Source organism: Macaca fascicularis, chromosome 2 (assembly GCF_037993035.2).
Source record: "Macaca fascicularis isolate 582-1 chromosome 2, T2T-MFA8v1.1".
In the NCBI taxonomy this organism is placed as follows: Eukaryota; Metazoa; Chordata; class Mammalia; order Primates; family Cercopithecidae; genus Macaca; species Macaca fascicularis.
The window spans coordinates 113,263,956-113,291,078 of record NC_088376.1 but is presented as its reverse complement, the minus strand read 5'-3'; the positions used below and the strand labels follow the sequence as shown (position 1 = coordinate 113,291,078).

The following is a 27,123-nucleotide window of genomic DNA, read 5'->3' as shown; positions in this document are numbered from 1 at the left end:
TTTTTTTTCTTTCTACATTTTATTATTTCAAACCAGGTGAACAATTCCATAAAACATGTGAAAAAAGCAAGGAAGTGTTCAACGCTGAAGGCCCCGGGCCTGGGACAAGGGAATGAGGGGTGTGGCCCCCCAGCAGGCAGCGGCGGTTCCTAGGTTAGCGCTAGGGAGCTACATTTTAGGTTAATGGAGCCTGGGCCCAGGGCCGCTGGGGCAGGGCCCTCAGTGACGTTGGCAGTTGTCTGGAACAGCCCTTGGAACCCAATTCTGTGGAGGGCAGGGCAGGGTTGCGGCTCGCACAGGGGCGGCCAGCAGAGGGATAGGTGTAAACACGCAGACACACTCAAGGCACGGAGTCACTTGAAAGGGGGCTGGAGGGGTTGCTGGTCAGGATCTGACAGTTTTAAATAGTTTTTCTCTAAAAAGTTTTCTAGATTTGCAGTTTTTTTTTTTTTTTCCTTTACTTTCATATTTTTTTTAAAAAGCTACGAGAATGAGTAGGTGGACTGTGGTCTCCAGGAATGGTGGTGTCTCACGCTTCTTGTGCTTTTTCCTTTGGGGCCTCCGAGCGGCTGGGGGGTAGGGGACTGGGCAGGAGGCTCCCTGTAAACATTTGGACTTGGGCTGGGGCAGGGGCTGGTGTTGGGCAAAGCTGGGGGTCCAGGCTGGAGAAGCAGGCGCCCCTCCGGACATAGCCTTGGGAGACTCAGCATGTGCCCCCCTCCCCCCATCACAGAACAAGACAATGGTTAAAAACCAGAACAGATGCCCAGAAAGGGGGTACCATGGCCATTACCAGCACCTCAGACAAGGGCAGGCTTCAAACAAGGAGGCCCGTGGCAACCCCTCCCCTACATCTGGAGCTGAGGGACAGGGGGAGCTGAGAACAAAGAGAGGAAAGAGGAGAAAAGCGGCCAGGGAACAGGCGGGGAGCGTGGTCTTCTTGCCCCCATCTTCTTCAAGGGTTGGGGGGTACAGAGTTGGCGGTGGCCCTAGAGGTGGGGGGAAAGCAGAGCATGGATCGGGAAGCAGCCAGGCCGCGCCTCTCTCCCACCTCCCTAGACAATGACCCTTCTCCATTTTTCCTACCCATTTGTTACCAGGGACACAGTTGCCGCCCAGGAGCCAGCTTCTGTTGCTGGGTTACATGGAGGAGGGGAGTCTGTGGCACTGGGAGAGTCATCCCCACCTCCACCAGGGCCAGTGGGGCCAGCCTAAGCCCAGGAAGCTCAGACAGGTTGGAGGGCAAGAGCTGGAGGTGTGCACAGAGCTGGTGGTAGTGGGCAGGAGGGCTGGGCTCCGCTGGCCCAGGCTGGGCCAATGGCCTGGTGGGTGAGGAGGTGAGATTTCTCCAGGGAACATCAGAATGGCCTCTGGTTCTGTCCCAGGGCAAGGCCAGGCCCTTCTGTCTGGACCACTGGGCCAGGCCTGCTTGTATGACCTCCTCCATGCCCTGCACCCCACTCACTTGACCTCCTGATTCACACCCTGTGCCTCCTCCTCCCTTGTCCCCTGGTCACCTATTGCCCCTCCCCCTCCAGGTTCAAGCCCCTACCCACCCCCAGAACCCCCTGCTGGGGCTCCAGGCCCGCTTAGTTCTTCCCCAGCTCCCTGCCACAGCCCCTCTGGCTCACCATCCCGCCAGGCCCCGCTGCCCCTCAGAAGAGGCCGCAGTCCTTCAGGTTGTTCTTGATGATGACATCGGTGACGGCGTCAAACACGAACTGCACGTTCTTGGTGTCGGTGGCGCACGTGAAGTGCGTGTAGATCTCCTTGGTGTCTTTGCGCTTATTCAGGTCCTCAAACTTACTCTGGATGTAGCTGGCTGCCTCATCATACTTGTTGGCCCCTGGGGAAGAGAAAATGGTGAAGACTTGTGCTGCATATGCAGCAGGCAAGCCCCATCCTACATGTGCAGCAAGGGTCTGTGCGTGTGGATGGCCAGGCATACAACCTGTGCACACATGTGCACAATATGACAATGTGTGTGGCTGCCCATATATGCCAGATGTGCAAAGGGGTACCCTACTGTGTGAAGGAGGATGCCCAGGTGCACATGTTCAGGGGTACATGCTTGAGTGTGTTAAGGGCTCCACATGTGCACACATAACTATACAAGCCTAAGTGAGGCACCAGCCCCTGCAAATGTTCCAAGGCTACACTTCTGTCCAGTGGGGGGCGCCTGAGGGCCACCTGGTCACCAGGGGCTACTGGGGACAAACAGCAACTCTCTGGAGGCCCTGTCCCCACAGTCCCCACACCTGTGTACTCAGGGAAGCAGATGGTCAGGGGACTGTGTGTGATCTTCTCCTCGAACAGGTCCTTCTTGTTGAGGAAGAGGATGATGGACGTGTCTGTGAACCACTTGTTGTTGCAGATGCTGTCGAATAGCTTCATGCTCTCATGCATGCGGTTCTAGGGGCAGAATATCGAGGTCAACACTAGCCACCACTCCCCAAGCCCGCTGCCTCCACCCGCAGCATTCTCTCAGCCTCTCACCATCTCCTCGTCCTCAGCTAGCACCAAGTCGTAGGCGCTCAAGGCTACGCAGAAGATGATGGCTGTGACGCCCTCAAAGCAGTGGATCCACTTCTTCCGCTCAGACCGCTGACCACCCACATCAAACATCCTGCAGATATAGGATCACTTTAGCTCCAGGAAGGGAGCGCTGGGGGAGGCTTTCTGCCCCATTTCCCAGGTTGGCTGACATCTGGAATCATCCACACTTGCCCACCTCACCCCTGGTTCTGGGCCTGGGGCTTGGACAGCAGACAGGCTGCAGCCACATCAGGCAGGAGCAGCAGAGGCTGTGAGCAGTTGGCAGAGGTGGCATGGATCCTGACTGCTGGTTCACCAGGTGGTGAGGATGTGCTGGCCCAGAACATGTGAGCCTCGCAAAACCTCAGTGGGGCTGGGGGATCCTGGACCAGCCCCTGCCTCTGCTACCCCAAAGGCTGGCAGGTCCTGCCCCTCCCACCTGTTTATATGCTCGCTCACTTGAAGTGTAGGTCCTTGAAGGTGAAGTGTGTCTCCACGATCCCCGTGGTCTTTACGCGGGTCCGTAACACATCTTGCTGCGTGGGGATGTAGTCACTCTGTGCAATGCGCTCCAGGTCGTTCAGGTAGCTGGGGGTGGGGGGTGGGAGGGTCAGTGGGGGCCAACATGGGGCCACCTTACCTGGACCCTGGGCCAGCTGGAAGAGGCCCCTTTCCTCCCATGCCATTTCTCAGGCATAGCCCTTGCTTTTTTCCCTTTTTCTTTCTTTTTTTTTTTTGTTTTCTGAGACAGAGTGTCACTTTGTTGCCAGGCTGGAGTACAGTGGCCTGACCTTGGCTCACTGCAACCTCCGCCTTCCAGGTTCAAGCGATTCTCCTGCCTCAGCCTCCTGAGTAGCTGGGACTACAGGCGCAAGCCACCAAGCCCAGCTAATTTTTGTATTTTTAGTGGAGATGGGGTTTCACCATGTTGACCAGAATGGTCTTGATCTCTCGACCTCAGGTGATCCACCCACCTCAGCCTCCCAAAGTGCTGGGATTATAGGCGTCAGCCACCGTGCCCAGCCTAGGCACAGCCCTTGCTTCTTTAACCCCTGCCTGCATTACCTCATTGCTCAAATGAAGAAACCTGAACTCAGAGCCCCCGGCCTCCCACCTGTAGAATGGGAATGGGAGGAGGTGCAGCTCTGTGGACAGCTAGCCAGTGAAGATCTAGTACTCAGGGTCTGAGCCAGGCCTGCCTCGGACAGGATCCAGGATGTTGGGGCTATAGGCAAAGAGGGTGGGAGGAGGCAAATTAGTCCTTCAGTGAAGGATTCAGGATGATAATGGGCACAATTACGGCACTAGCCGCAGAGCAGCCTGGTGCGGTCCCTCGATGTGGTGCTGGACAGGTTAGGGCCTACCAGGCCCAGTGGACTCTTTGCCCAGTACCCAATGAAATCTGGGCTCCTCAGGGGGAGGGCACAGACACCTGCTTGGCCAGGGTCCCAGGGGCTCCTCATTACCAGGTTCCCTTAATTAGTATCAAGGCTACCCCTGCAGGGTCCTACCTCTGCTGCCTGCCTCAATATCCCTGCCATGCCCTGGAGGCTGGTCCGAGGCCTCCAGGCTGCTGCCCAGAGCCGATTTCTCATTCCTGGGGCAAGGCGGCTGGGGCCGGCCCTTGGCTCCCACCAGCAACCAGGCCAAACCAGGCCAGAGGGAAATGATCTCAGAGTAGCAGGGACAAAACAGAAAAACAGGAAGGGCCATGGGGAACCATGACACATGTGCTGTGACCCGCATACCACGCACCGCCCCCTACTGACAGAGCCCTCAATGTGGAGGCACCATGGTGCATTCCACACCAGCCTCTCCCTTTTCCCCAACAGGTGGGTTCACCCCAGGGACCCCCTGCCTCACTGCAATCTTGGAGGGTTGCTGTGATGAGGGGCTGGAGGAGCCCTGCTTCCTGTGGTGTTCCAATCCGCAACTCATCCCTGGGGGGAACTGTCAAGGCATAAACCTGCCTGGGAGAGCAGAGCCTGTGTTCACTCCCAAAACTGTGCTGGGCACACAGTGGGTGCCTAATGTCTGAAGAATGAAGAAAGAGAATGATGGAGAAGCGGGAGGTGGCCTGGAGCTGGCTCTATCCCTGCTCCCTTTGAGTATCATGGGCACCAAGGTCCCTGCTGCTCTGAGCGCCAAGCTCGCTGGTGGCTGGGCCAGAGATCTCAGGGAGGGGCAGTGGTGAGGCCTGGGGCCCCCACAGCATTTAACTGTGACTGCATAGCTCCTGTAGGGGGTACGTATTCACAAGAGCATTCAGGCCATGTAAGGAGGGTAGGAGGAGGCTGTTCATGTGGCTGGCACAGGGCTCAGGACCCTCCTCCTCCCACCTACCCTTGCTGAAATCCACCCTCTGGGTGGGCTCAGGATTGGATTAACAATAGGAGCAAAAGGGTGTTCCAGACAGAGGGGATTGGCTTAAGCAGAGATCAGGGAAGACTAGAGAACAGGGACAGCAGCCTATCTGGTGACACCATCCAAAGCCTGTGGATGTCCCCTGCAGCCATCCTCAATGGCTATCAGCCTGTCTGTCCTGTTCCCCGTGGGTTCCTCAGCACCCTCCACCAGTCCGAGTACATGACAGATACCACAGCGAAGGAGTTCAGAACTGTGGAAAGGGTGCAGACCTGTCATGCCTCTGGGATTCCTGGGACCCCTTGTAATTCCTCAGCTGAGTCCTGGGTTCAGCCCAGAGCCAGCGAGGGTCAGAGGTGAGGTCCAGGGGCTCCGACCTACACACACACCTGTCACCTCCCAGATAACTTCTTCCCCTGTGGCCCCCACCAGCCAGCCTCCACAGCCTATGTTCAAGCACAGCCAGCTCTCCACCACCCCGAGGATGCTGCACATGCTATGCCCCTGCCTGGAATCCCCTCATCCACTCCTCCCCTGGTTGACTCTCCTTCAGAGCTCAGCAATCCTGCCTCTGGGTCAACCCCACCTCAACCTTTTCACTAACATCCTAAATTGTCACTGCATGGGGACTTTGCTCCACTCATCACTGTGTCCTTGAAGCCTTGCACAGGGCCTGGCACAGAACAGGTGGCAGCAAATTTTTTTTTTTTTTTTGAGATGGAGTCTCGCTCTGTCACCCAGGTTGGAGTGCAGTGGCACTATCTTGGCTCACTGCAAGCTCCGCCTCCCGGGTTCACGCCATTCTCCTGCCTCAGCCTCCCGAGAAGCTGGGACTACAGGCGTCCACCACCACGCCCCGCTAATTTTTTTTTTCTTGTATTTTTAGTAGAGACGGGGTTTCACCATGTTTGCCAGGATGGTCTCGATCTCCTGACCTCGTGATCCACCCGCCTTGGCCTCCCAAAGTGCTGGGATTACAGGCATGAGCCACCGCGCCCGGCCTTCTTTTTGTTTTTTTGAGATGGAATCTCACTCTGTTGCCTAGATTGGAGTGCAGTGGCATGATCTCCACTCACTGCAAGCTCCGCCTCCTGGGTTCACGCCATTCTCCTGCCTCAGCCTCCCAAGTAGCTAGAACTACAGGCACCTGCAACCACGCCCAGCTAATTTTTTGTACTTTTAGTAGAGACGGGGTTTCACCATGTTAGCCAGGATGGTCTCGATCTCCTGACCTCATGATCCGCCCACCTCGGCCTCCCAAAGTGCTGGGATTACAGGTGTGAGCCACCGCGCCCGGCTGCAAATGTTCTTTAGAAGAGTGTATGTCAAGACAGATCAGACTCAACTGGAAGAGATGTACTGTATAAGCCACCTGCCTGTCATTCCTCCTGGTCGTTCAATAACGTGTCACCCACCTACCCCCCAAACCAAAAAACACCAAGGCCTTGGTTAACGGTCTTCGGTTTCATGAGCAAAGACCAGCAGTGTCCTTCTGGGGGTTCTCAGGCCCTCCAGTCCAGCCTTTAGTCCTCCCCCAGCCCCTGCCCTGCCCAGCCCAGCCCCTCAGAGCACTCACTAGGCGGCTGAGTCGTTGAGCTGGTATTCCCTTGAGCGGCCAAAGCAGGCCTGCACACCATGGTCAGCCCAGAGCCTCCGGATGACGCCGGACAGGTCATCGGGGAGCACGCCTTGCTCCTCAGCGGTGCAGGACAGTGCAAATAGCTGCCTGGCGTCGTCCTGGGCACAGCGGCGGGTGGTCAGGCAGTTGAAGGAATATACCCCCACCCTGCCAGAGGCAGGGAAACCTCTGGAATGGGGCCCAGGCTAGGGTATTCTTGGATTCCCTAGGATGAGACTTGCCCTAAAACCTTTTTTTTTTCTTTTTTCTGCAATGGAGTCTAGCTCTGTCACCAAGTCTAGAATGCAGTGGGGCGGTCTTGGCTCACTGCATCCTCCACTTTCTGGGTTCAAGCGATTCTCCTGCTTCAGCCTCCCAAGTAGCTGGGACTACAGGCACGTGCCACCATGCTCGGCTAATTTTTGTATTTTCGGCAGAGATGGGGTTTCACCATGTTGGCCAGGCTGGTCTTGAACTCCTGACCTCAGGTGATCCACCTGCCTCAGCCTCCCAAAGTGCTGGGATTACAGGCATAAGCCACCACACCCAGCCACCCTGAAACCTTTTGGGAGGTGGGAGAGGGTGGGGCGGAGGGCACATACCGCTCTGGAGGGGTCGGCAAAGTCGATCTGCAGATTGCCCATGGCTTTGACAATGGCCATGATGGACTGGATGGTGTTGCTGTAAACAACCGCCCGGTACTGCCGGCATTCCTCCTCGGAGTAGCCATCCTCGTGGATGATCCTGATAGCCAGGAACCAGGAAGGTTAGTGTCCCCAGGGCACTGGGAGTTCCCACAGCTGCCTGGGGCTGCTGGGACCTGCTTCAGAGAAGAAAAAACTGCCCCTGACCCACTGGGACCTGAGGATAAGTGACTGCCTCTGAGAAGGTTCTGGGCCTGGCTAAGACTGGCTGGGCCTGTAGTCGGGGGCAGTACAGGCCCAGAGGATGAAGAGGGGAAGCTGGAGTTTGGGCACTGCCTCTGGGATACAGCACTTACTTCATCTGCTTGACGATGGTGCTCTTCCCTGACTCCCCAGCACCTGGAACAGAGGGCACAGGTGGTCAGGGGGCAGGCCCAGAGGGGCTCCACAGGCACAGAACAAATGCCCAGACACCTGTAGCCCAGGAGGCAGAACTAACCATCCTACCAGCTACACTGTGAGATGGAGGCAGCTGGGCCTGGTGGGCAGTTGAGCTATCAGGAATGCAGCTGGCAGGGCCACAGTGGTCAAGGTAACCTAGAGCACCTGTGCCCCATGGCAGACTCTCTGCAGGCCTTTGCCTCCCACAAGCTCTGCTGCCCACCATGGCTCCCCATTGTCCTGGTTGAGTTCAGGGGTCTTGGCTGGAGACTTGGCCAGACCTGAAGGAGTCAACCTGTTCTCACATACATAGGCTCACCAACCTGTGCAGCTGGTGCATGCCAATATGGTACCCTGGGCAGAGCTGGCAGGAAGATGCCCTGCATACTCCATCCAACAGGGTAGCAGCCCTTCTTCTCCCCACACTCTGAGCCTTAGCAATCAGGGCCCTAAGCAGGAGCACAGCGTCACACTTCAGCTTTCTGGACGTGGCCCAATGCCCCGCCCTCTGCTCACGGCACCCAGGTCTGCCCTGAGCAGATGGAGGCTAGAAGGCTAGAATCTGGGAGACCTACAGTTTAACACAGAAACGTACTGACTCATGAATCTGGGAGACCTGCGATGTATTTCACACACCCACACCCACACACGCCCATACTGACTCAAGCTTTTCCCTGGCCTGGTACACCCCTGGCCCATATTTCTCCTTAGCTGGTACTGAGATTTGCTGCATTCTCTCGTGTTAGTCACAGAAGATATTGTTTCTGTTCCCATTCTACAGACAAGGACATTGAGGCTCAGAAAAATAAAATATTGATCTAAGATAATGTAGCCAGGACTCAGAAGGGCAAGAGGGTGGAGGGAACCCATGATGCCAGGTCCACCCTGCCATTCTCAAAATGTGGCTAAGACCCTGCAGGACAATGCCCTGGGGAGGTGTTTAAAAGAGCAGATTCCACCGGCGTGGTGGCTCACGCCTGTAATCCCAGCACTTTGGGAGGCCGAGGCAGGTGGATCACCTGAAGTCAGTAGTTCGAAACCAGCCTGGCCAACATGTCAAAACCCCATCTCTACTAAAAATAACAAAAACTAGCTGGGCATGGTGGCGGGTGCCTGTAATCCCAGAGGCTCGGGAGGATGAGGCAGAAGAATCGCTTGAACCTGGGAGGTGGAGATTGCAGTGAGTCGAGATCATGCCATTGCACTCCAGCCTCGGCAACAAGAGCGAAACTTGGTCTTAAAAAAAAAAAAAAGCAAACTCCCAGGTCCCATCCCAGATAACAGCCAGATCTTGAGGAGTGCAGCCCAGGAGCCTGTATTACCCAGGGAGTCTGTGTGAAGAAGGACCAGGAGGGCCACCCAACTCCCTGGCTAGGGGCCAGAGGGAGTGGAGGCAAGGCCTCACCTTGACCTTGCTCCCTTGCTGCTGGCTGTCTTGAGCTCCAGGTCGAATGGCCCCCAGCTGGGCCCTGCTGTTCTTCCCAGACCCCTCTGCTCCTGCTCCATCACTGCCAGTCAGACCTGCAGCTGCCAGGTACTACCTGTAGCCACCTCCAGCACCCTGCTCATGCTGTTCTCTTTGCTGGGAATATGTGCCCCATGCCCCATTCACAGTGTTTCAGTTCTGATCACTGTGGCACGTCTGTTCCTCTGTACAGCTTAGCTGGGTGGCCAGTGCAGTCTGTGCAGAGGTCAAACTTGGGGACTCAGGCCAACCTTACCAGTATCCCTCGGGGCTGGTCAAAACTACCTCAGAAGAATGAAGGTGCTAACACACAAACAAACACAAGCAGTAACAATAACATCGGCAATATTGACAGCAAAGCTATATGAAAACAGCGCCCACCATGTGCCGGATGCTGTTCTACATCAATGACACCCACCAACTGCCACCTCCACAGCAATCCTGGGAGGTGGGTTCCATTCTCACCCTGCTCTAACCAATGAAGGAACTGAGGTCCAGGGAGGCTGAAGTCACAGGTTAGAGTCCCCTCTGCAGGGAGCGCATTTGTCCACCATGCAGTCCCTCCTAGAACTGTCCTGAGTACCTGGTACTGCAGCGGAGCCACACAGTCCACCTGGCACTGGGTTCACTCCCTGTCTCCCCAGGCAGACTCTGGGCCATGTGCGCAGTGCTCAACAAGCAGCAGCAGGCATTGGGATATGGTGGCAGGCCGTGCCAAGGCCCCTGCCCACCTTCAGCCCCCTACGCCAGAGACCACCCTGAGGGGAAGGGCCTGAACCCTCCTCACAAATGCCACCAGGTGTCTGCAATCACTGAGCTTCTGACTGTCCCAGGCCTGCTTTCCAGGATGAGGGGAGGGGATGTGGGGAGATGGGGAGTGACAGCTAGTTGGGTAAGAGGTTTCTTTTTGAGGGTGGTGATTATATTCTGGAATTAGATAGCAGTGATGGTTGCACAACCTTGTGGACATACAAATGTGCAGGCCCTGGGCAGGCTGGGGCAGCAATCCCCTCTATTGCTTTAGCCCCTGGGCACTACAGGTGCCAGGCCCACTATCTTCACTGGGGTGTATACCAGAGTATATACTAGCACCACTCCCTCCCCATTGGGCTGTGCATGGCAGAGGGGCAGCCAGGATCTCCATACTAACACTCCTCCGCCTGCCAATGGGGATACAGGGAAAGGTCCCAGGAAAGCCTCACAGTGATGCCCCATCACCAAGGCCCATCCCCCTGGGGCTCAAAGCACCCACTGGGGCAGGGAAGGCAGCAGTAGCCACCTGACTATCCTCCTCACTGGCTCCTCCAGAGCAGGAGGAAGAACCAGGAGCCAGTCACAGCCAGGATGGGGGGAACTGAAGGAGCAGAGGCCAAGGATGCCAAGTCATGAGTCTCCATGCAGTCCCCAATGAGGCAAGCCGAGACTCAGCAGGGAAGCTACCCAGGGGATGGGGGACCTGAGGTCTAGGGTGAAAGCTGCCCCCTCTTGTGTGACTTCAGGACTCCTGCCCACTTGAGGCATTAGTTTCCCTATCTGGCCACTGGGAGTGAAGAGGGGGTCTGGCCCTTTGAACACTCTTAGTAGGTGATGTGGGCCGCTTTGTGACCCTGCCGAGGGGCAGTGATGAGGGTACAAACTTGCTTTGCATCTGATTTTCCTAGCAGCAGCTAGACCTGGTAGACATGAGGTAGGCAGCACAGAGCCAGTCATGCTAGGAGCCAGGATATCTGCTCCCTGCCCCAGCCCTGAGAGGGCCCACTTCCCTGTCCCCCTCGAGTTTCAGTTTCCCCTCCTAAGGCCTCTTAAATGTTAAGAGAACATTCTCTACCCCTAGCAGGGGTCACTGAAAAAGACCTCCACTTGACAGGTAAGCAAATCAAGGTCATGGAGCCTCTATCCCTAGACTCAGGCTGGTCTCTTTGTCTTTCCAGCAGCTGTGACTCAGGCGGGAAGTAGTGAGTGGCAGGACAAGGGCGTGGTGCTGGCAGTCAGGCAGGAAGCAGGGGGAACAATGGGACAGAGGCAGGGGCACAGCCCAGGAGCAGCTCCAGCAAAGAAGGGGGCCAGGAGCAGAGGTGGGTGGAGTATGGCATCTGGATGGAATGGGTGGGGTGAAGAGCTCTTGGGCAGCCCACAGGCTAAGTGCTCTGGCAGCTGAGGCAGTAGCCTCACTCTCCACATCTCTGGCTGGGTCCTCTTTCCATCAGGACCTGATGGATATCCCCTACCAGATAAGATGGCATGAGGCTTATCTGTGAGTTTTGCACGCATCCAGCTCCCCTCCCACCTGCCTCTCAGAGGAGTGGCTGAGTCCAGGTTTTTCTTTTTTCTTTTTTGAAACAAGAGTCTCATTCCGTCGCCCAGGCTGGAGTGCAATAGCATGATCTCGGCTCACTGCAACCTTTGCCTCCTAGTTCAACCTCTGCCTCCTGGTTCAAGCGATTCTCCTGCCACAGCTTCCCCAGTAACTGGGACTACAGGCATGTGCCACCACGCCTGGTTAATTTTTGTATTTCTAGTAGAGACAGGGTTTCACCATGTTGGCCGGGCTGGTCTCGAACTCCTGACCTCAAGTGATCCACCTGCTTCGGCCTCCCAAAATGCTGGGATTACAGGAGTGAGCCACCGTGTCCAGCCTGAGTCCAGATTTCTGCAAAGATGCTGGGTAGGCGAACTGAGGCAACAGAAGGTGGCATGAGTCAGCCCCTCCTGCCCGCAGAGGGCTCCACCAAGTGCTCTATCCCCAGCTGGGTAAGACCAGAGAGGCCTGCAGAGGTTTCCTGGGGTGGCCTTGATATCCCCACTGAGTCACACCTCTTCCCACCAAGGAAGAAACCTCTGCAGCCTTTGCCCTGTGACGCAGCTGCTGGGCCCACAGCAGGTGGGCAGTAATCGCAGTGATGTGCTGGGTGGTGGCAGCTGCTCTGCATTAGAACATCTGCTTCCACTTTGGGAGTGCTGACCCCTGGGCGGGGGGGAACCGATGAGAGAAGGGAGACAGTACCACTCCACCTGCGCGAACAAGACCAGCAGGGCCCCTGCAGCAGGAGAGACAGGCCCACAGGTCTGGTCGCTTGATGCTTATTCCAGGCCCCAGCATTCAAGTCACAGCATCTGTTCATCTTGGACCCTCTAACTCCTTAATAGGCTTTGATCTGCTGGGAGGCTGGGACTTGCTGCTGTCCTTTCTGGCTTCAGTTTCCTCTGGGCAGAGCTGTCAAGCCTCAAGTGGCCAGCCAGCCCACCTCCCATTTTCAGATCCTCTCCCAGAAGGAGGTCCAGACTTGCCACAGCCCGGATGTCCACTCTAATGCTTCCTGAGATCCCCAAGAGCTTCAGCTCCTTTCCTGCCCTTTCTCTGGCACTTCATCTGTGAAATGGGACAACACTGTCTCCTTCTGAGAGATGGGTAAGGATTAAATGCAAAGCTCTTCTCACAGTGTGGGGCACATGGTGAGCATGCAGGTAAAAGTTATCACTATTTTTCTACCTTTTGAAAGAGTACAGATTTCCCCAAACCTCTTATTTCCTGCAACCTGCAGAGAAGACTGCTGTGGTCATCTCATTTGAAGGACAGCTTCTGAAGGCTTTCAGATAAAGAGCAGATGAAGAGCAATGGACAGCAGCTAACAGGCTGATTCAGAGCTCTGGTGGTTCCCTGCTGGGACTCAGCATAACCTGGAACAGGAGTCAGAGCTACTGGCTCCTCTGCTGGCTTTCCGCTCTGTGTCGTCACTTCCCTTCCGTATAACCGGGCACTCCTACACAGCTGGGGCCTCCTTCCTGCCCAGGAGCCTCACTGCTGACATTGCTCACTGGCTCCACACACCCAGAAAGCCGGGCAGAAGACCTCCCTGGAGAGAACCCCCATACTGGTGGGCTCCGTGGGAACACGTGGGGCCAGGGAGAGCAGCCAGCTGACGTGGCAGGCCCGAGGGCAGAGATTCTCAGAAGCAGCAGCGGTTGGGACCACAGGGTAGACTTGGGCAGCGGCCCAGCTCAAACCCACAGCACCAGGCCCGCCCACACTGCCACAACTCCCCAGCCTATCCCAGTGGGACATGGTGGGGCAGGTGGGGGTAGCCCTGAGCCCACCACAAAGGCAGCCCGGACACCACCTCCTACTGTCATCCCAGGAAGGCGCCACATCTCCAGCTCAGCCTGTGGTTCTCAGATCCCGCGCACCCCCTCGTCCCCCGCAGTCCTAGGGACCCAGGTCCCGCCACCACCAGGGGGCGCCCGGCAGCCAGAGACACTATGGAAGGAGGTGGGGGCTGGGAAACACTGGGGAGCGTTTTGTTTCAGAAAACCAGCCACAGCCAGGGGAGGCTGGGGAAGGTGCCCCACCCACCAGCCCGTCCCTGGGAAGCCCCCAGCCTGCAGACTCCGCACACACAGAAACCATGGCAACGGGAGGGAGGGGCAGAGGCCCGGCCAGACAAAGGCCCTCTGAGCCCCGCCCCTGGCGTCTCTTCCTTCCTCCAGGTGTTGCTCTCTGGCCCCCCTCATTCCCTCCGAGGAGGCTCAGCCCCGGTCCGGCACTGGGAGACAGCGACTCGAGGTCTTGAAAGGAACCAGCAACACCCCCACCCGTGTGTGTGGCATGGCCCTATAACGGATGCCTGAACAGACCAGCGGACTCCACACCTCCCTCCCGCCAGTCTCTGGAACTCGGCTGCCTCCAGCGGCTTCCACGGGTTCACAGTGCCCATAAGGGGAGCACTACCAACCGGGTTCTGGCTTGCTACTGCCAAGTCAGAGATCTCTGTGTTAGGGAAACTGAAGCCTGAGGTCCTGCCCACACATGGGAAAGGCTTTCTGGGGCAAGGTGTGTCTCCCTCAGTGGAGCCCTTTCCACTGCAGAGGGAAACTCAGGCACCGGGTGAGGAAGGCGGGCCTGATGTAAAGGAGGCTCCAGACCTGTTCATCGTTGGCCCCTCAGGCCCCAGGTACTGCTCTCTGCAGGAGCCAGGAGGTGCTGGACAAGACCCAGATCATGCGGAGCTGGGCCATTTGGCACCGTCTCCTCGGAGGCCTCTTCATTTCAGGCATCCCTCCGCTGTTCCCAAGGCACCTGAATGACCTCTCTTCCCTTCTGACTCACAGCGGTGGACTCTGGGAAAGATAACGGGAGCCTAGACCTCATCTATGAAATGCACCCCTTGAGGAAGGGTGCCAAACCCAAGGCCTGCCCTGAGTAGCATCCCTCAGATCTTCAAAGTCACCTCAAACTGCCTCAGGGCCCAACCCAAACCAGCAGCTGTCCTTGTGTCCAGAGGCCAGGAGACCATGCTAAGAACCACAGCATTGGCGGGGCGCGGTGGCTCACGCCTGTAATCCCAGCACTTTGGGAGGCTGAGGTGGGCGGATCACCTGAGGTCAGGAGTTAGAGACCTGCCTGACCAACATGGAGAAACCCCATCTCTACTAAAAATACAAAATTAGCCAGGTGTGGTGGCACATGTCTATAATCCCAGCTACTCTGGAGGCTGAGGCAGGAGAATCACTTGAACCTGGGAGATGGAGGTTGCAGTGAGCCCATATCTCATCATCGTACTCTAGCCTGGGCAACAAGAGCGAAACCCAGTCTCAAAAAAAAAAAAACAACAACAAAAGAATCACAGCATCACAGGTTCTAGTACTGGACACAGAGAGGGAAGAGGCCAGTCTGAGGTCTCACGGTAAGGAATTGGACCCTCTGGGACCCAGAGTCTTCGGTGGCCATGAGGATGCACAGGTCTCTACTCTGTGCATGGCCTCACTCATGGCCCAGAGAGGCTTGGACGCTTCTGCTCTGGCTCTCCTAAGCCTCCCTCAGCCCCCTCAGCCCCTTAAGGCCTGACCTGGCAACACAGCAAAACCCCTAGGAACCCCTACAGGAGAGGGCAAGGCCTCACTAGGCCACAACACTGAGATTCAGAGATCAAGGAGCAAGAGGAACCAGCCTCATCAACTATCATGCAGTCATCAGCCGACACCATGGCCACATTCCGCTGCCACACAGCATCACACATGCATCCAGCACTGAGCCTGTGCTCACGGTGGAGCCCTAAGGAACATGCTTTCCTTTCACTCCTCTGGACAATTCCCAGTCTCAGGGGCCCTCATCATGCACTTCAATAGCTTCTGAACCTTCCCCAGGCTTGGTCTCAGTCTAAGACTGGGGCTTGTGGGAGAACAAGCATAATATTAGGGAAAGAATGAAGTCCTAAGTTGCCAGCTATAACTTGAGCATCACTGTGAGGGGATACGGAGGAGGAAAAGCGGGAAGTCAAAAGGTGCAGCTGTGGCCGGGCACGGTGGCTCACACCTGTAATCCCAGCACTCTGGGAGGCTGAGGCAGATGAATCACTTAAGGTCAGGAGTTCGATACCAGCCTGACCAACATGGTGAAATCCCATCTCTACTAAAAATACAAAAATTAGCTGGGTGTGGTGGCGTGTGCCTGTAGTCCCAGCTACTCAGGAGGCTGAGGCAGGAGAATCGCTTGAACCCAGGAGGCGGAGGTTGCAGTGAGCGGAGATCATGCCACTGCACTCCAGCCTGGGCAACAAAGTGAGACTCCATCTCAAAAAGAAAAAAAAGCGGGGGGTTCCCCCATGACCACATGGCTGTAGAAAGATTCATACACAGTCTTCGGTCCCACCTTCCAGGTCAGACAGCTTCCTTTCTGTCTCCTAAAAGAGGAATTGAGGCCCGCGAGCCAGGGACCATAGGCACATGCAGCACACACATGCACCCACACTGTCTGCCTGCTGTCCTGCCTGATCGGTTACTTCCAGCCAGCACAGACTCCCAAGGGGCCATGGCAGTTGGAGGCAAGCGCTTGGCCACCACATGGGTCATGTCCTGGCGTCTCTGTTTCTTGTGTAAGTGCGTAAAATCCCTGAGCTTCAGTTTGCCCATCAGTGAAATGGGTGTAATGTCAGTCCCAGCCTCACAGGATTAAATATGACAAGATAATGAACAATTCAGCTCCACACAACAGTCAAGGCTCAATCAGAGACAGCTGTGGTTATCACCTGAGGGGAAATAGGCCCAGTGAATGCAGCCCTAGACCCAGTGAGTGGGTGCTGTCAGGGGAGAATCCTTAGGCTGAGGCAAGGGCTCCTTTGTCCGCCCCCAGCAGGGGAAATCCAGAGTGAGCTCATCTCGGGGCTGCTGCTGCATTTCCAGGCATTCATCTCAGCCTGTGGCTGGCCTTCCGGCTTTGGAGAGCAATGGCCGCTCGGGAATCTAAGAGCGGCCCTCTGCCTTCCTGCTAGCCCTCCCGCCAGCGTCCCTCTCCCAGCCACAACTTCCTGTGGCCAAAGAAGGGGCCTAGAATCCTTCTTGGAGGCACCACCTTCTCTGGGATCCTGGGCCTGACGGTTGCTGGGGACAACTACCTGGACTTGCTCCAACTCAGTGACCGCCACTAGAATGGCCCACAGGAGTGCACAGATAAGCCTGGGCAGGTGTTCACCTCCTAGACCCTTCCAGTTGGCAAAGCCCTGGGGGCCCTTGGGCTCTCACCCCCACCCCAGCACCAGGCAGCCCTCTGGCCTCTTCCTCTTTTGGGCTCCTCCTCCCCCAGCTGCTTCCTCCTTTTCCTCTGGTGTGGACACCACTTCCCCGAGAGGCCCAGCCCTGCCCTGCCAAGTCGTGCAGACTTCACTACCTCCTCCTTCCCGCCTGGGGCACACACAATAGGTGCTACCAACACCTCCTTTGCATATCTTAAGGCTATCAGCAGCCTTGGAGCCCCCAGATTCCTCCAAGCCATAAGGATATCTTCTCCCAACAAGGCTGAGATGACCCCACCTTTAGGCCTTTGCTCAGACTGGTGTGGTGCTGCCTTTCAAGCCTTGTAAATATGCAGAGGCCGACACAGAAGAACCAGCCCAGCAAATGTTTGGTTATTCCAGAAAGATTCTTCCTCCCCAGCCACCAAGAGCAGCCACAGCCCCAAGAAGTAACATCAGGGTGAGGGTGGGGTTGGGGTTTAGTAAGAACAAGAGCTTCAGGCTAGAAGGGCCGGGTGGGGCTGGGCAGATGGGGCCCCACCCTGCACCTGTAGCTGAGGGAAGGGCTGCCTGAGAGCATCAGGTACCAGGGACACCATCAAAGGGCCCAATCCTTTGCCTTCCCCAAAGCACCTTGCAGAGCACTCTTAGGCTGGGTGCATCACCAGTGGCCTGGCCAGAACCTGCTGACCCCTTCCCCCTCCTCGCTGAACTCCTAGGACAAGACTCCTGGCCTGAGATGCTGGGAAGATGAGACTATTCCCTGGCCTGTACCTTGCCCCCATCTGCCCAGTCCTGCCTTCCCCCACAGCACAACGGGATGCAGGAGAGGCCGCACTCAGGCTCTGGGGTGACAGCCTCCTCCTCTGCTGTGGGTGGGGTGGGGGGAGTCCCTGGTTCCTCAGTGGCTCAGAGCTTGGGTGGACAAAGCTTCCTCCATCCTGTTCCCGCCAAGTGAATGGCTGGCTTTTAGAGACAGACTGAGGAGACACAGCCAGGGACCAAGAACTGAGATCAAGGGCGGAGTATACAGGACCTGTGTGTCTGCCTGTGGCCCCAGTAGCCCCAAGTGCACCTACTGCCCCACCCCTGCAGTTCTGGAGGCCTACGGACCTTGCTGGGATCTGACCACACCCCACCTTCAGCACTACCTGCTGCCACTTGCTAGGCAAACAGATGTTCAAGGGCCTGGGACATCAGTGATGCCACTCAGTGACCCTACCTCTCAGGCCACCCAGGGCCAACCCCTGACAAGCTGCCCAGGGCCAAAGAGGTCCTGGACCATCCCCAGGCCCCACCTGGCAGCCTAGGCTCCAACGCATAGTGGGTGGTGATGCTGCCTCAGGGCTTCTGGCATGGAAGCCCATGTCCCGAAACTGGCTTGACTTCCACCTCCAGCCACAGCAGCGCAGCTCATTCCCTCTGTCCTCACACCTGCTCTGCCCTCATCTGGGGTTCCCCTCCCCCACTCTGTTTGGGATGTTCCCAGCTTAGCTCCAGCTGCCCTGATTCACCTAGTCTCTCAGCTCAAAGGTATCCCTTGAAGGACCTAGTCTCACTCCTACCCTAGAGGTATGACCTCATGTTGGCTGTGCTGACACTGGCGTGACAGGCAGGGGCTGAACCTAGCAGAACTGGGCAGGATGCAGGCAGAGGAGGTCAGCTATGGCTTGGACCCCTGTTCACTCCTTGGTGTGGGAGCTCCATCCCTGCCTGCTCCTGCAGACAAAGCCCCGCCAAGCCTGGGGGAGGGGTGGGAAGAAGAGACTCAGAGGCCCAAGCCGCCCCGCCCCCCATTCAAGTGCTAATGAGCTCCAGCAGTGAAGGAGAGGGCTGGGGTAGAATGTAGGGGCTGGAGGCCAGCCTGGGTGGGTACTGGCCACCTGGCACCCAGGGCCCTGCCACATCTCCAAACCTAGACCCCCAGAGGTCGAAGGTCCCCAGGGCAGTCTGTCACTCCTGCTGGCACCAACTATCTGCATGCCTTGGGCTCCCCACTTGCTGTGAACAGCTGCCTGAGGCCAGAGGAGGGGGTTGCCCAGGGCCGCAAACCGGGGCCAGGCAGCCTCTAGGATGGGAGACTCCTTCTCACCAAACTCTCAGCAGTGGGTCCCTCATCCATTTTTTTCTTTCTTTCCTTTCTTCCTTTCTTTGTTGTTTTTTGTTTTTTGTTTTTGAGACAGAGTCTGGCTCTGTCCCCCAGGCTGGAGTGCAGTGGCACCATCTCGGCCCACTGTAACCTTCGCTTCCTAGGTTCAAGCGATTCTCATGCCTCCCGAGTAGCTGGGGTTACAGGCTCACACCACCATACCTGGCTAATTTTTTTGTATTTTTAGTAGAGATGGGGTTTCATCATGTTGGCCAGGCTGGTCTTGAACTCCTGACCTCAGGTGATCTGCCTGCCTCAACCTCCCAAAGTGCTGGGATTATAGGCGTGAGCCACTGCGCCTGGCCTTCCTCACCCACTTTTCATACCTCCAGGCTTTGGTGGACTGTCCCTGTAACACCTGTGGCTGCAGGGAGGCACTCTGCCCCCAGGTTATGAGTGGAGAGCAGGACTCCTGCCAGGGCTTCACCTGATGCTGAGTTTCTCAGCCAGTGCCACAGGTGGAACTGGGATTCGAACTCAGGTCTGGATTACCCCATGGGCTGGTCCAGGGAGGGTGGCCCTTTTCCCTCAGGCCAGGAAACACCCACCCAAGCTCTTGGGAATACAGGCCAAGTCTTGTATTCCTGCTGCAGTGCTCTTGTCAAGTTGGTCCCTCTGCCCCCCAGTGCCTAGCCCCGGCAAATGGTGTTCATCCTTCACAGCTGCCCAGCAGATGCCTCCTCCAGGAAGCCCCCCCCCCACCTTCACAGGCACCACTAGAGTCTAACCCATTACCCAGCCAGCCAGAATCTCAGGCCAGCCCTTCCCATCTATCTCCAGCTAGACCAGGCTCCAGTGGCTGCCCCAGGATTATACTTACCCCTCTCCCAGGAGCTCTGCCCTGTTCATGGACATGTTCAATCACTTCATTCTGTCCATATACAATCATTAGGCATCTACAGTATGCCAGTCCTTTGCAAGAGACACAGACAGGAGAGAGGTCACAAAACCCCCTTTCTTCTCTTGGTAAACTTCATTGAGCCCTTGCTATGTGCAGTCTCTGCGCTGGCCAGTACCAGGACCCTCACAGCATTACTCTGGTCTGAGCCCCAGGGCTGCAGGGCAGCCCTAGCTATACCAGCCAGCTCAAGCTCAACTGTGGCTACTGGAGTGTCAGAGACAGCAGCCCTCTAGCAGCGCACCTGAGTTGGAAGGAAGAATCCAAAGCCACTCTGCTCAGCAGGAGTTCCGCACTGGGTGGGGTAAGAACTGTCTCTTAGGTGCCAGCATAGCCTGTGGCGGGGCTGGGAAGAAACAGCCTGAAGAACTTTTCTCAGGGTCCCCTCAGTGCTGGTCACCAACCCTGTGGTGGGCCTGTGGGCCCTTGCCACCTGCCCACAGTACGCAAACTGCCACTCAGTTTACTCCTCCATCTACCCAAAATCAGGTTCAGAGGATACTTCCTTCATTCAACAAACAGATGAGAAGCACCCAGTAGATGCCAGGCTCCATGCTGGGCACAGAAATGAAGAGGACTTAGCCCTGCCCTACAGTCTCCAGGCATCTGAGAGGGGAAACAACAGCGCTGGGAGCCAGATGTTTCACCTTGGTTGAAGGAGGATGTCCAGGAAGGATCCTGGGAGGTGATCTGGGAGTAAAGTTTTAAAGAACAATCAAGTAGGGAACAACAGTTCCGCAAAGTTCCAGGGGCAAGAAAGAACTGCTCTGTTTACATTCTGAAGCCTTTATGGAGCCAGTGGTGGACACTGTCTCCTTTTTCTGTGAAGCCGTCCACACAAGCCCATCCCAAATCAGAGACTCTCCCCGCTCACACACACTCTGGCTTCCTTTCCCTTAAGTGCCCAGATTCCACCTGGGCCTAGCTGGTCAATCACATTGAGCTGGGTAGGAGTGGTGAGCATCCCTAGCGCAGGACTGGTATCTGCTCCCCCTACCAAGCTGCCAGGAAATACTCTCTTGCCTGTGTGTACCACATCAGCCTCTACCCTGGTGACAAGAACTGTGCCCGCCTGCTGGCAGAGCTACCCAGGATGGAGGGAGGCGATGTGCAGGCGGGGCAGCAGGCGTGGTTCTGGCTGGGAGGGAAGGCTGGCAGTTGCCCAACCTGAGTCCCGTTGCCTGGACAAAGTCTCCCGCTACATGGGACAGGCGCCCAGAACTCTGAACTTGCCACAGCTGGGCTCCCATCACCACCTTGCACCTGAATGGGAAAGGCATGGCTCAAGCCAGGATCCCTCCCCAGGCAGCCATGGCAGATTGGGTCGTCAATATCGGGCAGAGCTTAGTCAGAGCCCTTTGCAGCACACTGCAGGGTCTTAACTCCCAACCCACATCCCCAACAAGAACCACCAGGAGGCTCTTGTTCTCCCCACCCTGAGCTGGGATACTCCTTTGGCCCAAACCCAGGAAGCCCATTTCACAGAGTAAGCAAAGGCCAGAAGGCCAGGACCCCAGGGTGAACTCCCCAGGCTAGAAAGTGCTAAGCCAGACCCTGCCTCCCTGGCTGCTGCCAGCCCAGTGTGGGAGGAGTTGCCGGGTCTCACTTGACTTAGCCCAAAAGCTGAGCTGGGCTCCAAGGAGCAAGTCTGGTGGGATCGGGGACCCTTCTAGTGTCGGGACACAAAACTAGCCAGAAGCCCTACGTTCCCCCAGCTCTATGGTCCAGTCTTGCATTTCCTCAGTCACCACAGTAGCTGCAATCAGCCTAGGGAGAGGCTGGCTAGAGACTCCTGGCTGGGCACTGGGAGGCAGCGGTACCGGAAGTGCCCTCCCCAGGCCCATCGGGCAGCAGCAGCAGTAGCAGCGATGGGCATTCCGCCGCGTCGACACCCACTCACTGCCGCTGCCGCACTCACAGCAGAGACAGGAAGAGGCAAGCGCCCAACGCAAAGCAGCCCAGGAGGCTGGGCCGCCGCCCCTTCCCGCCCCTTCTCTTCCTCCCTGAGGCAGCAGCGAAGCGGATGCCATTTTGAAACCTCCGAGGCTGTGCCCCGGAGGCTAGGTCCGCAGGGACAGTCAACAGATGGGCCCATAATGAACATACATGCTGTTCCTCGGCCACAGGCCCAGCACGAAAAGCCTTGCTTTTCACAGCCTGGGAGCCCCATGACAGTTCTGAAGCTGAGGGGCCACACCCCCCCAGGCAGTACTCAGCCTACAACGGTGCTGTGCTGTTGCAAGGGCCTCCCTCCCCCGACTCTAAAACCCCCAAATCAAAATCAGACTGCCACTGGGCACCACCCCTACTTCCAGTGGGAGGTTGGATGGGGACAGCCAGTAGGCCCACTGTCTTTGCAAAAGGCCAGCTGGGATGCTCAGAAGCACCCTGGCCCACCCCTAGCTGGCCCCTCAACTCCTCATTCAGCTAGTCCACCATCCCCCTTCACAGGGTCCCAAGATCCAACAAGCCCCCGAACTCTCAGTGGCTACATCCCAGGCCTTGCAGCCCAGAAGGGGTGTGGGCAGCCCAGCACCTACTAGCAGATCTCTTGGGCTCACCCGCAGGGGCAGCAATATGTCGGCTATCTCACCACTTCCACTTCCCCCCACCCCTCTAGCAGCCACCATCTTTCCTGGCCTTGGAGGCGACCACAACCCTAACTCCTCCACACTCTCTCCTACTTCCCAGACTGGCCTTCGAAACTGGAAAACATAGAGCCCGCAGAGCCTCCCTGGGAAGCCTGAGGCCTGGCCCCCTCCCACAGCTTGACCAGTGGAGCCTCAGTCCAGCCCCGTGGGGGTTCTTCGTAAGGCAGCCTAGGCCCTCTCCAATCCGGGGCTCCCTCATCCTAGCCCAGCCCACTTGGTGCAGGAGAGGTGGAAGGATTGGGGAAGGCCAGAGTGTAAGAGGACTTAGTGGAGGATCAGCAGAAGGTTTCGGGAGTGATGCTTGCAGAGACGGATCTGGAGGGCAGGAAGCAGGGAGCAGGGCTCGCTGAAGGGGTTCCAGTTGGAGAGCGGGCTCAAGAGCAGTTTCCCATTCGAGAGGTTCCTTGGGTCAGAACGCACAGGTGGAAGACACAGATTCCAGACTAGGGATGGGGCACAGAGGGAGAAGGAGGGAGTGGGTAGGGGGCCTGGCAGGGGCTCCGCGGGATGCTCATGCCCAACAGGAATAAAAGGCGCAGATGAGGAAAACAAGTGGAGCCTGAGGGTTGGGGAACAAGTGGCGGGCATCCTGGGGGTTTGGGTAAAGTGTAAGGAAGGATGGCGGGGTCTCTGAAGTTCTGTGAAGCTGGTTAGTAAGGGGGGATGGCCAAGCAGGGCACTGGACCGCGGGTGTTGGGGCACTGTTGGCTGGATTTGGAGGTCTGGGATGAGATAGGGATCTGGTCTAGAGTCTGGGCAGGATCGAAGGTCTAGCCCAACCTAGAGTTTTCAACCCTGGTCCTGGCCCAGGTGTGGGGTCCCAGACAGCCCGAGTCTGGGAGTTCGAAGCCCTAGTATGAGAGGTCAAAGTCCTTGTCTGGGGATTCGAGCTGGGAATTAAGGATCCCAGTGCGGGACGCGGCCTCACCCAACAGCAGCAACTTCACCTCCCGCGCCGCCTTCTCTCCGTCCTCCCGCAGGTTCTTGTCGATCATCTTAGAGCGCTCGGCCGCCGCCTTGTCCTCGGCGCTCACTGTGCAGCCCATCCCGCCGTCCGCCGGCCCGGCCGCCGCCCGGCCCCCACACGGCCCACGGCCCGGCTCGGCCCCGCCCGGCCCCGCCCGACCCGCTCCGCTCCCACTACCAGCCCTCTGCGGGAAGCTCTCGGGTCGGCAGTTCAGAGCGTCTGCAGGAGGCGCCTTCCCGACCGCCGCGCACCGACGGCGGGGCGGGCCGGGGGTGGGGCCTGGGCTAACTAAGCCCGGGACTGGGCCGGGGCGGGTCTGGAGGCGGGGCCAGAGGAGATTCGAGGCTGGTGATTGGCTTGAGGGCGGGGCGAAGGGGGAATGAGGCGCAGCCCAGGCTCGGGCCTCGGCTGCAGGCGTGGCCACGCGGAGCAAAGGCAATAGGGGTGGATCCAAACCCAGGGACCCGGCACTGGGCGGGTTGCAGGCGGGGCCGGGCTGTGATTGGGTGCGGAGCGCCGGGAGCTCAGTTGCTGGACAGCCGGGAGGGCGGATCTGTTAGCCCGAGGGTGGGGATCCGGTGCCCTCGAGGACAGAGCAGGAACCAGCGCTCTGAGCTTCTGCGAGTTGGGCGAGTTAGGTGGAGGAGGCGTGTCTTTGTCATTTGTTAAAGTTAATGAGTCCAATAAACTTGTTTTGGAATCTACAGAACTCGGGAGCCTTTCTGGACTGCGGTTTTCTTTGTCTTAAGGCGGTAAACCGCCTTCTCCCTTTGGGTTGCAGCAAATCGAAAAAGAAAAAACAAAGGCCGGGCCCAGGGACTCACGCCAGTAATCCCAGCACTTTTGGAGGCCGAGGCGGGCGGATTACTTGAGATCAGGAGTTCGAGACCAGCCTGGCCAACATGGTGAAACCCCGTCTCTACTAAAAATACAAAAATTAGCTGGGCGTGGTGGTGGGCGCCTGTAATCCCAGCTACTCAGGAGGCTGAGGCAAGAGAACTGCTTCAACCCGGGAGGCAGAGGTTGCAGTGAGCCGAGATCACGCCATTCATTGCACACCAGCTTGGGCGACAGAGCAAAACTCCATCTAAAAAGAAAAAAAGCCGGGCGCGGTGGCTCAAGCCTGTAATCCCAGCACTTTGGGAGGCCGAGACGGGCGGATCACGAGGTCAGGAGATCGAGACCATCCTGGCTAACATGATGAAACCCCGTCTCCACTAAAAATACAAAAAACTAGCCGGGCGAGGTGGCGGGCGCCTGTAGTCCCAGCTACTCGGGAGGCTGAGGCAGGAGAATGGCGTGAACCCGGGAGGCAGAGCTTGCAGTGAGCTGAGATCCGGCCACTGCACTCCAGCCTGGGCGACAGAGCAAGACTCCGTCTCAAAAAAAAAAAAAAAAAAAAAAAAAGGGCCGGGCGCGGTGGCTCAAGCCTGTAATCCCAGCACTTTGGGAGGCCGAGACGGGCGGATCACGAGGTCAGGAGATCGAGACCACCCTGGCCGACACGGTGAAACCCCGTCTCTACTAAAAAAAAATACAGAAAACTAGCCGGGCGAGGTGGCGGGCGCCTGTAGTCCCAGCTACTCAGGAGGCTGAGGCAGGAGAATGGCGTGAACCCGGGAGGCGGAGCTTGCAGTGAGCTGAGATCCGGCCACTACACTCCAGCCTGGGCGGCAGAGCGAGACTCCGTCTCAAAAAAAATAAATAAATAAATAAATAAAAATAAAATAAAAAAATAAAAAAATAAAAAATAAAAAGAAAAAAAAAAAAGTTGATTTCCATCTTTACACCTTTGCCTAGGCTGTCTCCTTTAGCTGGGTGACTTCTCATATCCATCCTTCCCCAACCTACCAGGAGGCATTCTTCTGCAGGCAGCCATCCTGGACTCCAATCTGGGACCAGGCAATCAGGACCCAAGGGAGAAAGGGAGAGAGGGTGAGAGGGTGGAGACGGAGGAAGAGGGGAGGGCGAGCAGGCAGGGTGAGGGGGTTGGGAGGGAAAAAAGAGGAAGGAGTTGCCACTGGACTTCTAGAAACAAAAGTGGCCACAATCTTATGACCTGTCTCTTCCATGGCCTGTCCACGTCTGGAGGTGGCCATGATCCCACATCCCACCCTCCTGTGGCCTGTCCCCACTGGGCAATGGCTGCAACCCTATGGCCAGGCAAAGGTGGGGTGGAGGCAGCAGTGTTTCTAGCTGAACATTTCAAGTCTTTCTGATCCTGTGCCCAGAGCCCCAACCTCGACTGGACATTTGAAGGGGCTGCCAAAGATGAACCACGAAGGCATTTTGTGTGGCCCCAGTGCCATCAGGCCAGGAGGCCCCAGCCCAAAGACAGGGAAGTCCCCTGACGCAAGACAGGGTGCTTGCCACCAACAGGCCGGTGTTTAGCATAGACCCCTTCCTTGGAACCTTGGAAAACATTTTGACTGGGCATGGTGGCTCACGCCTGTAATCCCAGCACTCTGGGAGGCTGAAGCAGGCAAATCTCTTGAGGTCAGGAGTTCAAGACCAGCCTGGCCAACACGGTGAAACCTTGTCTTTACTACAATTACAAAAATTAGGCTGGGTGCGGTGGCTCACACCTGTAATCCCAGCACTTCAGGAGGCTGAGGTGGGCGGATCACCTGAGGTCAAGAGTTCGAGACCAGCCTGACCAACATGGAGAAACCCTGTCTCTACTAAAACACAAAAAATTAGCTGGGCATGGTGGTGGGTGCCTGTAATCCCAGCTACTTGGGAGACTGAGGCAGGAGAATTGCTTGAACCCAGGAGGCGAAGGTTGCAGTGAGCCAATGTCACGCCATTGCACTCTAGCCTGGGCAACAAGAGCGAAACCCCATTAAAAAAAAAAAAAAATTAGCTGGGCGTGGTGGCATGTGACTGTAATCCCGGTTACTCAGGAGGCTGAAACAGGAGAATCGCTTGAACCTGGGAACTGGAGATTGCAGTGAGTCGAGATCACACCACTGCACTCTAGCCTGGGCAACAGAGCAAGATTCCGTTTCAAAAAAAAAAGAACCTTGGTACACATTTTGTTCCAGCTCCCAATCCCCAGGCTGGCTGTTCTCCCTGGAGTGTCTGCATATCCCTATCTGAATGTCTCTCTTGTTGAGGAGTCATTGACCTGGAAGTCCTCCAATGACTCCCTCAGGGCTCCCTCCTGTCCTGAGACATGGGATATGATGCCCCATGTCCACCACTGCTCTGAAGCTCAAGCAGGCCCTGCCATGGGTGTGCAACATGTTGAGGACACATAACGCCCACCAGGGCCACAGATACGCTGTATACACCTACACATAGGTCAGCCTCCAACGTGCCTCAGATCCACAGAACACACTACAAAAATGGGTACACATGGCCAAGAATACAGTCTGTCCACGCACAGACTGGCTTCCAAGGTGGGCCCCTCCCCTTCCCTCCACCCGTCACCCCACCCCAGGCTTGAGAGCTGATCCTCGCTCCTCTGGCCTCTCTAGCCTGCTCCTAGCAACAGCCAACAGCTCTCACAGTTGCCAGGCAACAGGGAGAAACTGTCAGCCCCTTGGAGGCCCTGCTCTCAGTAGGTGGGCACAACACAGACCCCAATCTATGGAGGCAGGGCAGGATGCGGCCACTGGAAGGCATGGCCTTCCCCCATCCCAGGCCAGGTCCTGTAGTTATGGCACCCTTCCCACCAGTTAGCTGCTCCTTTCCAGTCCTATGCTCTTCCCAGGGAGTCCAGCAACCCTTGCTTCCACCCTGCTAGCTGCTCCCTCTCCATCTCCATGGGGTCCCCAAGGCTATGGCCAGGCCTCTGCTTGCCACTCCAGTCATACACCTCCCACTCCGGGGGCTCAGAACCCCACAAGGTCCTCTCCAGCCTGACTTCCTTGATTGCCAACCC

General features: G+C 57.0%; 1 protein-coding gene across 1 annotated transcript; it reads right to left on the bottom strand.

Annotated features, from left to right (window-relative positions):
* Positions 1-23,458, bottom strand: GNAI2 (G protein subunit alpha i2). Its single transcript, XM_045386219.2, has 9 exons — positions 23,199-23,458; positions 7,518-7,560; positions 7,120-7,261; positions 6,476-6,636; positions 2,995-3,123; positions 2,497-2,626; positions 2,259-2,412; positions 1,632-1,846; positions 1-989 (listed from the first exon to the last, which is right to left on the bottom strand). The coding sequence occupies exons 1-8, from the start codon at positions 23,314-23,316 to the stop codon at positions 1,656-1,658; spliced, it is 1,068 nt and encodes a 355-aa protein (XP_045242154.1). The 5' UTR covers positions 23,317-23,458; the 3' UTR covers positions 1-989; positions 1,632-1,655.
* Between the last annotated feature and the right edge of the window lie 3,665 nt (positions 23,459-27,123).